Raw genomic sequence first — 12,500 nt, forward strand, 5'->3', positions numbered from 1 at the left:
GGGGAATTTTTGGGCCTGTGTATATGTGTATTTTGTGAACCTCCTGTCCCCACAAGTATAGCAAAACCAGTAAATTTTGACCTTGTGGGTACTTTTTTTGGTCATATGTTCATGTGTATGTGTATTTTGAAAATCATAAGTCCTCACAAGTATAGGAATACCAGCTATTTTTGACCTTGTGGAAACATCTTTTTGGTCATATGGGAATGTGTATGTGTGTATTTTGTAACTTTCAGCAAATTCAACTAATTTTAACCTTGTGGGGACCATTTTTTTTAGCTATACAGTATGTGCATGTGTATGTGTGTATTTTGTTAATGTTACGTCCCCTTAAGTATAGCAAAACCAGTACATTTGACCTTGAGGGGACTTCATGTGCATGCATATGTGTGTGTTTTATAAATCTTAAGGATCTGTCCTCACAAGTATACCAGCTAATATTGACCTTAAAGAGACATTTGTTTGGTCAAATGTGTATATGTGTATATTGTGAACCTCATGTCCCCACACGCATAGCAAAACCAGTATATTTTGACCTTGTGGGGACATTTTTGATAATATGTGCATGTGTATGTGTGTATTTTTTAAATCTTAATCTTATGTTCCCACAATCATAGTAGAACCATCTAATTTAGACCTTGTGGGGACATTTTTGTCATATGTGGATGCCTATACAGTATGTATATTTTGTAATCTTATGTCCCCACAAGAATACCAGCTAATTTTAACCTTATTGGGTCATTATTTGGTCCCCATGAGGAAACGGCCATAAATCACACAGAATTAAGTATTTTGAGCATGTAAAAGTGCAGATTTGCTCCTGTAATTGTTGTTTTTAGGGTAGAATATACAGTCAGTACAGTATAAATATCATTACATCTATGATCCCCATAAAGATAGCTGTCACTAGTGTGTGTGTGAGTGTGTAATTTCAGATATTTCTAATTGTTATCCTGCCTTTGATCTCCCCCAAACGCTGCTGTCCAGACTCGTCTGAAAGTGTAAACACGTCAAAGGCGTCACAAATATTTAGAGCACGGCTGAACACTGATTGACTTCACACTTTGGTTCATTTGTAAACTCATAGCTCATTTAGCAAGAATCGACTTTATATTACTGTGTTATTTAGGACTGAACACAACAGGAACAGCTTGATGAAGCATTTTTGTGTTCTTGGTTTTGATTTGATTATAGTGTATGTTTGCTTCAAATGACACAAACCCATTATACTTTATACTGTGTTTGCAGAAACTGCACTGTATGCTTTAAGTCTTTAAATATTAGCAGATCATTGATTGTGTTGTTTAAATGTGGATGTAATGACTCTCGTTTTTCCCCAAAGACATGTTGCTTAGTTAAAATAGAGAGAGAGAGTGTGACAGAAATGCAAGCAGAAACTTGTCATTTTGGTGACAGAAAAACAAGCTGTGATAAATTTGCATGTGAACCTGTTTGGGTTTGATCCCACCCTGTATTTTTAAATAGTTTATATAGTCGAATCCGCAATTGTATTTTTAATCAACTTTATATATAAATGCTAGGATTGATACATGATTAAATACTGTCTAAAATTGTTTAGTTGTAAATTAAATGAGAAGTGGTGCAGTGAGCAGTGTGGGCTTGTTAGCTGGGAATGATTGAATGATTTGATGGTGTATTTCAGGCGCAGGGTGAAGGTGTTGTGCGTGTCTGTCTGAAGGAGCGAGGTCAAGATGTGCTGGTTCTCCAGAGGGTCCCATCAGACCCTGCATCTCCACAGACAGCAGGAGTCAAAGATGATGACAGCGATAAGAGGTGAGACCACGCCCCCTCACACAATAAACACTCCCCTTTAAGTACAAATCCTTACACAGTGCCTTCTTATCCCAATAAACCCCTCCCTCTTCATTTACATATCCATAAAAAGTGCCTCCTTACACACTAAACCCCTCCCCCTTGACTTACATATCAGTAAGCAGTGCCTCCTTTCACAGTAAACCCCTCCCCCTTTGTTTACATATAAGTAAATAGTGCCTCCTTTCACAATAAACCCCTCCCCATCATTTACATACACGTATACAGTGCCTCCTTTCACAGTAAACCCCTCCCTTTTCATTTACATAATCATAATCAGTGCCTTTGTACACAGTAAACCCCTCCCCCTTCATTTAAATATCTGTAAGCAGTGTTTCCTTACTTTTAAGCAGTGCCCCCTTACACAATTAACCCCTCCCTCTTCATTTACATATCCATAAGCAATGTCCCTCCTCCAGTCAGTGTCTCTCCCTCTCTCTCTTCATATTTCTGACACATTCCTCCCTTTATTTCCTCATTCTGCCGTCAGCAGTGCTTGAGGAGACACCACAGCATAAAACCTGCGTAAACATGCATGTCTTCTGAGAGTTTGTGTCAGTTAGTGCAGAACGTGTGAGTTTATCCAGCTCCAGCACACAGGGGGTGTCGGTCCTCCCTGCAGCCCAGGAACAGACCCCGGCGCTGGGCATGACGCCGCATGCATGTGCCTCCTGGAGGAGCGGCGATGGACGGCAAAACTTTATTAAAACTCAGACCCGTCACGCTGGTGCTGGCAGAAGAGGAAGACTATGATGATGAATACAGTAACAGTTTGGAAGATGAAGATGATGTGCCGACGTTTGATATTCCTCACTTTCGCTTCATTGATGATGATGAGGATGAGGAGGAGGAGGATGATTATGTTATGAACAGACACTGCTGGAGCAGCTCCCGCTCCACATGTTCCTCCTCTGAGGACGAGTATCCATCAGACTCTTCTTCTTCTGCTCTGTCCTGCAGGTATGTGGTGGTGTCTGGGACGCCACACAAGATCCTGGAGCACCTGCTGAGCGACCTGCGCCTGGACGAACACCAGGGGGCGACGGAGGGCAAAGAGGCTGGTGAGTGAACGCAGAAAAATCAGCACATGAGGTTATGATTTACATTTATAGGCAATATTTTAAATTTCTTTTAAAACAAAGCATTAATCTGAGATTTGTCAGACTAAGCCTACTAGCAGCCATAAAATGCAGAACTTTGAGATGGAAGGATAAGCCGTCTTCTACTTCCATGTGAACTTAAGAAGTGTCATCGTATATGCCTTTGGAAAAAAATGCGCTTCGTCTGAAAAAGCAGCATGATTTGATTGTCAAATACTGGGGCAGCTTCATTTCTTACTTGGGAATAAGTGGACAGAATGCTTCGAACCTGAATTTGTATGTTTTGTTCATGTTTTCATTTTATTTTATTCATGGTTTATTTGTGGCACTCCGGGTTGGAGGTTTGGGACACATAGAGGGCAGTATCTTTGGTGATGAAAGATCTATTGAGATTATTCTGTACTTCGTTGTACTTTGTGTTTAACTTGGAAAAATCCCAATAAACATAATGTTCAAAAATAATTTTAATATTATTTAAAAAAATGATATTTATGTATATTAATTCAGATGATTAATGGTCATCTGCATCTGGATTAATATATATATATATAAATTTTATTTTGGATGCGATTAGTCATGAGTCCTGATTATTTTGACAGCACTAAATAGAATAGAGTGAAATAGAGTAGAATAAAATAAAATACAGTCAAATAGAATAGAATAGAATAGAATAAAATAGAATAGAATAGAATAAAATAGAATAAAGTAGAATAAAATTGAATAGAGTAGAATAAAATAGAATAGAGTAGAATAAAATAGAATAGAGTAGAATAAAATAAAATACAGTCAAATAGAATAGAATAGAATAGAATAGAATAAAATAGAATAGAATAGAATAAAATAGAATAAAGTAGAATAAAATTGAATAGAGTAGAATAAAATAGAATAGAGTAGAATAAAATAGAATAGAGTAGAATAAAATAGAATAGAGTAAAATAGAGTAGAATAAAATAGATTAGAAAAAAATGCAACAGAATAGAAAAAAATAGAATAGAATAGAAAAGCATAAAGTAAAATAGAATAGAAAAAAATAGAGTAGAATAGAATGGAATAGAATATGTAGTTTTAACCTTATTCCATGAAAGCTTTATGATATGGCTACCATTATAATTCCCATTTACAGTACTTGCATAGTAGTGCATATTAAATGATACTACATAAGTTAGTTGTTAAAAAACTTTCATGGAAGTTGATTTTCTCAAAATTTTATTTTAAATGTAGAATTTCTGATAAAAAAATAAAATTGTAATAAGAAGCTTTAAAAAAATATTGTTACAAAAATGTTAATTTGATAAATTTACTTAATGTTTTTTTTTTCCATTTGCTATTTATAATTATACAACAGTTCTGTCTGGTTCTTAAATCTGATTGGCTGATAGCCATGCGATATTCTGCAATATCAGAACTCCTACAGCCTCTTTAACCTTTGTGCATTACTCCGCCCACAATCAGCCAGCAAAAAGCAGACACTACAGATGTAAAGTTTAAAATATGCACGCTAAGCTGTTTAACTGTCAGCTTATGATTTGAATCCGGAAGAAAGTAGTTCCTCATACAAAAGGGTTTTTGAGACTCTCCATGTTTGATTTTGTTTTTATATACACAAAAATGCTGTCAAACTGTTGTATAAATGCAATATCACACTCGTAGCAGTGCGATATGGCTGTATATCACAACGCACGCCTCCCACCAGTGCCGATATAAAGCCATATCGCACTGCTACTCGTGTGATATTGCTCATATATATAACAATGTCATTTACACAAATATACTGTAGTTTGTACACACACAGTATATGGCACAAATTAGCAGATTCTGTTTTTCTGCATTTATGATGTAATTAATTATTAATTTCTGTAAAATATACGTTTGTTTTACTCTTTAAACTATCGATGGAATTTGACAAATATTCATATTTTACTCATCCATACATAAATACAGTGAATCTATAGAAACCAATCATTTTCAAGTGGTCTCCTCACTCTAAATTCATTAATCATCTGAATGAACCCATTATTATACAATAAAACATTATCATTAATCAGCACAGAGACTCAGTGGTTAGCACTGTCGCCTCACAGCAAGAAAGTTGCTGGTTCAAGTTCTGGCTGTGTCAGTTGGCATTTCTGTGTGGAGTTTGCATGTTCTCTCCATGTTGGCGTAGGTTTCCTCCGGGTGCTCCGGTTTCCCCCACAGTCCAAACACATGTGATATAGGGGAATTGATTAACTAAATTGGCTGTCGTGTGAATGAGTGTGTATGGGTGTTCCCCAGTACTAGGTTGCAGCTGGAAGGGCATGTGTAAAACATATACCAGAATTGTTGGCGGTTCATTCCGCTGTGGCGACCTCTAAAAATGGAGACTAAGCGGAAGGAAAATGAATGAATGAATATCAGTAGCAATACTCAATGTATCACAATGATGTTGTTCTCTCAACCTTTTGCTGAAGAACACTTGATTTAATGTCCTCAGTGAGTCAGAAACAGTAGTGAGAAACACTTTGAGCTGATTGGCTGTGATGTTTGTGGTCATTGCTCAGGTTAATAATCCTCATAAAGCTGTGATTATATCAGTATGTGGCGTGTCGGGACGGCTCTGTATGTGTATGTATGAATGTTGCAGGAATGCTTTGAGTCTTGATGCCGACGGGCTGCTCTTTTGCTTTCAGTTGTGTGTGGAGTGTGTGTTTGTGCCCTTAGGTGTTTACACTCTTTGAACGTAATGTTCTGAGGAGGTTTTTGAAGTCCATCATGCAGAACTAATGGATTCGAGACGCGTGTTGGTTGTGGATTGCACTTTTATTGTTGTTAAAGCATAATTATTTGTGTGTGTGTGTGTGTGTGTGTGTGTGTGTGTGTGTGTGTGTGTGTGTGTGTGTGTGTGTGTGTGTGTGTGTGTGTGTGTGTGTGTGTGTGTGCGCGTGCACTGCAAAAATGGCTTTTCTTACCTAGTTTTTTGTCTTGTTTCTAGTTCAAATATCTAAAAATTCAACAATTAATGGACAAGCAATAAATATTGTCTTGTTTTCAGAAATAATATATAATAATAATAATAGTTTTTCCTTAGGAATAATAATGAGTTTGAATTTGTTTTGTTGTAATTGTATGCACTTTTATTACATTACATTACTTTTATTACTACATTTAATTTATTTTATATATTTATTTCAAAAATGAAAATAAAGTATTTGAACGTTGTTATTAATTTTATTGTATTTACTTACCTTTTTTAATTTCTGTTTTATTCTAGTTTTTATTTTAGTTTTACTCATGTTCAAACATCAAGTTAAACTAAATGAAATAATAAATGAGAATATATATAAATATATATATATATATATATATATATATATATATATATATATATATATATATATATATATATATATATATATATATATATATATAAATTTTCATTTTTATTAATAATAAATTAGGGTTTTTAATGGCTAAATATATTTAGTTTTATTTAAAATCTATTAAAATATTTTTATAAAAATATTGAAAATAATTTAAAAAATTGTATTTAAAGTATGTTTTTAAATTATCCATTATTATTTTTATTTTTATTGTAATGTAAGTTCATCAAGTTAAACTAAATGAAATAATAAACAATAATAAATTATAATAAATATTAAACTAGTTTCGAATGCATTTTTATATTATATATTATTATTTTATTCATGAATTTTCATATTTTATTATTTTATTTCACAATGTGATTGTTTGCATATTCTGAGTAAAATTCACATTTTTCTCGTTTTATTTAGTATGTTTGAAAATTAATAGTAAATTAGAAATTTTAATGGCTAAATGTATATTATTTTATTTATTTGTTTAAAAATCTATTAAATCATTTTTATTAAATATTAAAAATACTAAAATATTTTTGTTTAAAATATGTTTTTATTATTTATTATTATTATTTATTTTTTTTATTTTTTTATTATGTTAGTACATCAAGTTAAACTAAATGAAATAATAAAAAACAATAAATGAAAATATATATAAAACTAGTAACTAGTAATTTTGAAAATACATTTTTTCTTTTATTTTGTTATTTTTTTATAGATTTTTATATTTTATTATTTTTGTCTAAATGTGCCTTTTGTTAACAATTTCTGAGTAAAAATCATATTTTTTTTTCACTTTTTATTTTAGTATCACCGAATATTAATAATAAATTAGAATTGTAATGGCTAAATATATTTTATTTTAATTATTTAAAATATGAATTATTTAAAAAAATTATTATTATGAAAATATTAATTTTAAATGTCATTTTATACATGATTTATTATTTATTTTTTATGTTAGTACATCAAGTAAACTAAATGAAATAATAAAGAATTACAGATAAGAATATATATATATATATATATATATATATATATATATATATATATATATATATATATATATATATATATATATATATATATATATAATAGTTGGAAATGTATTTTGTCATATACTTTCTTTATTATTAATTTAAATATTTTTGTTTATTAATTTTTATTTTTTATTTTGACATAATAAATTAAAATATTATTTTTCATTTTAATAAATTTTTCTTTTTATAAATTTTTAATTGGAAAAAAACTAAATCTGTGTTTTTTGTGTTATTTGCATTTTATTTCTCTAAATCTAAGCCCAGTTTCTACATCATTAGCCTTCAAAGTGTGTGCAGAGGAAGTTCATTAGAGTTTAAACATCTTCACTCACAATTCTGAGTGTTTGTTTTTCATTAAACATCAGAAAAGAAGAAGGAAGCTGCGGGATGATGAGCTGAAACAGGGAAAAGCAGCAGGATAATGAGTTTTCCTGTGTGTGTGTGTGTGTGTGTGAGTGTGTGTATATGTGTGTATTTTTAATATATACGTGTGTGAGTGTAATTCAGTGACCCTTGCGTTATGTACAACACACCCACAGGCGATACATTAGCCTCGCCGTGCAGTGCAATGCATCCTGGGTAATTACCGGTGTGTCGGCAGCTGTGTTTATCATTAAAAAGAGGAGAAAGGCTTTTTGTGTGGTGTTAAATGGCAGCAGTCTCCGCGTTTCCTCCTGAATGATTGTGTTTGTGAGTCGCCGTCAGATGCTGATATTAAACTCTATTGTGCTCTGATGTCTGCTTGAATGTCAGGTGGATTGTTGGAGCTTCTAGCGGCGTCAGGTTTCTGTCATAATTATTATGCAGAGACTATTTTTAGTCAAAAGGAGGTGTACATTAAAGGACATTATGGCTGCGTGTCAGACTAAAATCATTTTTTTATTGTTCATGACTTTTGAAAAGATGGGCGACGTGGTGGCACAGTCGGTTAGTGCTGTCGCCTCACAGCAAGAAGGTCACTGGTTCGAGCCTCGAATAGGTCAGTTGTCATTTCTGAGTGAAGTTTGCATGTTCTCCCTGCGTTTGCATGTGTTTGGACTGTGGGGGAAACCAAAGCACCTGGAGGAAACCCACACTAACATGGGCAGAACGTGCAAACTCCACACAGAAATGCCAACTGAACCAACCGGGATTCGAACCAGTGACCTTCTTACTGTGAGGCAATTGTGCGCCACCGCGCCGCCCTATCTGCTAAAATTGTAAATGTTATTTGCTAAATTTATATATTATATTTGTATATTTTATTATAATTGTTTAATTTATTATTATAATTAAATATATTTGGTATTGTATTAATATTATAACAATTACATAATTGTAAAGTAAAAATTGTAAAAATATATCGTATATATTTAATTATTTATTCATATATTTTTTATAATATAATATTTATATTATATATATTTTATTAAATATTTTAACTATTTTTTAATAATATTGTATATATTTATTAATATTATATATGTATGTATATATATATATATATATATATATATATATATATATATATATATATATATATATATATATATATATATATATATTTGTATTAATATTATAATAATTGTTGTAAAGTAAAAATTATATAAACATATATAATATGTTTAATTGTTTATTTTATATTTTTATATAATATAATATTTTTAGTATATATATTAATTATTTTATATATATTTTAATTAATATTATATATATTTATATATATATATATATATATATATATTTGTAATAGTATTATAATAATTTTAGTAAAGTAAAAATGATTTATATATATATATATTATATTATATTATATTATATTATATTCAAAGCCAGAACCTTTTTTGAGCTAGTGAGTGGGTTGAATTTATTTTAGCCATTTTAAGACTTTTTTCAGTACTTTAAAATATAAATTGCTATTAATAATTTCATAAAATATTTGCTATGTTAATTATTAAGGGCTGTTAGTTAAATATTGTGTTTTACAGAATGTTTACTCAGATAAATGAAGGTCTAATCAGGTCTAATCACTCTTCTTCTTCATTGTGTTTTTCAGAAATGCTGCTGGATGATTTTCTGTTGACGTATCTGGTCTTCATGTCCACCAGTGAGCTCTGCCAGGCCCTGCTGGGACAATATCCTTCAAACACCCATACAACAAGAATTATTTATTATTTATAATGACCTCTTTATTGTATTTTATTAACATCTACCCCTCAAAGTAATGTAAAAACAGTAATTATACCGAGAATTATTTATATTATTCATTAAATAAGTTTTATTGTGTTGTTTTCAATATTGTTTTTTAAGAACTGGTATCAGTGTAATGGTGATAATTGAATCAAATAAAAGACATGAAAAACAAACACTTGTATAACAAAATATTGAGTTATTAATATTTAGTATTTTTAATAAATGCAATGTTCATATATTATTTATACAGACCATTTCCACTGTATTTTACACTATTTAAGTACTTACAATAGAAATACTTTATCTAACTTGAAGTATTTTAGGTATTTCTATTCATTTTTTAAATTTTATATATTTTGTTTTGGGTTAATAATATAAAAATAGCAATTAAACTGAGAATTATTTATATTATTCATTAAATTACCTATTACTTGTATTTTATTAATGCCAACTCATACCCCCTATTCTAACCCTACTCCTCACAGTACTGTAAAACAGTAATTATAATGACAACTACTTATTAAATTGCCCATATTTTATTAACGTTTACCCCAATCCTAACCCTAATTCACTCCTTTTATAAATGTAAAAACACTAATTATAATGAAAATTATTTATTCAATAAGCCATTATTTGTATTTTTTAACATCTACCCCAACCCTAAACCCCACCTCATTCACACGGGGCTTCAGTGTCAACGCTTGACTGAAGGCGTATCTGAAGATGGGGCAGCCGCGATCGTCATAGCAGCGTCAGCCAATGAAATTCAGTCAGCAATAGTGGGCCACTGTCTAGCTGGTGTATTTGCATACAGCAATCTGATTGGCTGTCGCTTCCGTGGAGTCGAACTAGTCCCAACTTCTGCCAAAGAGCTTAGAATGACCAAGAGGCAACATTCAATAGAACGTTCCATTAACAGCAGCGCCCAGCAACAGCCCCGGATTCCGCCATTTTGGAGTGAAAGTGATCGGCCGTCCAGTGGATCTTATTGTTGTCGCGATGGCAAGCAGTTGCACTGTTTTTTATTTATTTATTTTAAAAGCGCGTTAAAGCTGAGATACAACCTGAAAGACGACAATACAACACTTACTATGACAATCATCAGCACTTTTAATAGTTTATTTTACAGACTTATAATATGCTGCTGTTCTATTGGAGTTTTCATTCCAAAATGGCTGCCGCGCCCTCTAGTGGCTGTTTCCCAAATTGCACTAGAGTGTCGCCTCTTGGTGATTCTATGCTCTTTGCTTCTGCAGTGAGCAACGCCTCTGAAGCAGCGCCACAATGGATCCACAATGCAGGTCTGTAATGCCTGACGTCACCCATTCAAAGTGAATGGGAAGCCTTGACGCTGACGCCCCGTGTGAATGCCCAAACTGTAATTGTTGTTGTACAGTAGTGGCTGTATCCCTCCTTGACTTTACCTATGAGCGTGTGCTTGCAGTGTTGTGAGTGTAGTGTAGCGTAGTGTAGTGTAGTGTAGTGTAGCTCGTCTGTCTGTGTGTGTTGTTTTGGTTGTTGTTTCTCTTTAACTCGATCTCACCTACTGTACGAAGCGCTGCAGGGGAAAGGAGGAGGGGAATGAGGCCCTCTACAGGAAGAGAAAAGTACTGCACCTCGTGTCTCAGTGGAGCTCGCTATACAAGGACTTCCTGCGCGAGGAGGAAAACGTCAAACTCTTCATGAAGGTCAGTACATTGCACAGACACTGTGTTAAACGTGTGGAATCTGTATTATAGAGGTTTTTTATTTAACTTCCTAATAACAAACAGGCATTTCGACTTCCTTTATTAAACATATATAACATTATATCCAAGCAACATATCATAAACAAAATAATGCAGAACAATAATCATAACATAAATAAAACATTAAATCGTATGAATGCAAATGAAAATACATTCAGGGTGGTCAATCCAAATAAGCTGACAGAAGTTTAGAAAGCTTTAAGGCTCGTCTTTGATATTATAGATGTAATTTGAGCAGTCAAGTGTCAGTTTTATTGTGTTGTTTTTAATATTGTTTTTTTTAGAACTGATATAAGTGTAATGGTGACAGTTGAATCAAATAAAAGACATGAAAAACAAACACTTGTATTGCAAAATATTAATTTATTAATATTGAAAATTAATATTTATATTATATTTATATTAATTAATATGTATATTAATATGAATTTAATTGAATTTAACATGAATTTATATATATATATATATATATATGTATATATATATGTATGTGTGTGTGTGTGTATATACACACACACACACACACACACACACACATGTTTAGGGATGTCCCGATCAGGTTTTTTCCACCCCTCGAGTTCAAGTCATTTGATTTTGAGTATTTTTTATTTTATTCACCTTATTTTAAAAATCCACATCTCTCTTAACAAACAGAGCACTTCTGTGAGGCGGCTTGAACAATCAAGTAACAAATAACATCAGTTCTTCACTTCTGAACTTTAGCGCAACAGTAAATTTAATATAAAACAAATAAAATACCCGGTAGGCAATCCCAAGTTCATAAATCTCACAGTTTGCTATGGTAATACTGTCATCATCAACTTTATAATACCTCCAGACTGCAAATATTCTCGCGCTTTCCGCTTCAAGCTGCTTCCATGTTCTACTTTGCCGGCATTTAACTAATAGAGTCTCAGCAGCAAAGTGATGTCATGCCACACGCGTTTTTTACAGTATTTTATTCAGTTCATATACAATTACTATATATATATACATTTTCGTTCAAGAACGTAAATGAAATTTCTACCAGCAATTTCCACCAAACATTTACGACTATTCAGTTAACATTTCTAGAATTTTTTTCAGAATTTTAAATGTTTTGATAAATGTAATATTTACAGTGTTTATATATTATTTATACATTAGACCATTTCCACTGTATTTTACACTATTTATGTACTTACAGTAGAAATACTTCATCTAATTTGTAGTATTTTAAGTATTTCCATTAATTTTGGAATTTTATATATTTGT

The 12,500-nt window shown here is 31.8% G+C and overlaps 1 protein-coding gene across 1 annotated transcript in view; it reads left to right on the top strand.

The window, feature by feature from the left end:
- The window catches only part of rapgef5a (Rap guanine nucleotide exchange factor (GEF) 5a), a 110,267-nt gene that overhangs the window by 77,297 nt on the left and 20,470 nt on the right, over positions 1–12,500 (top strand). Inside the window, exons 10-13 of the mRNA XM_073931369.1 lie at positions 1,664–1,794; positions 2,794–2,894; positions 9,362–9,440; positions 11,042–11,186. Of these exons, the coding sequence (XP_073787470.1) occupies positions 1,664–1,794; positions 2,794–2,894; positions 9,362–9,440; positions 11,042–11,186 (456 nt within the window). The remainder of the gene's footprint in view (positions 1–1,663; positions 1,795–2,793; positions 2,895–9,361; positions 9,441–11,041; positions 11,187–12,500) is intronic.

Source organism: Danio rerio, chromosome 19 (genome assembly GCF_049306965.1).
Source record: "Danio rerio strain Tuebingen ecotype United States chromosome 19, GRCz12tu, whole genome shotgun sequence".
NCBI classification, from domain to species: Eukaryota; Metazoa; Chordata; class Actinopteri; order Cypriniformes; family Danionidae; genus Danio; species Danio rerio.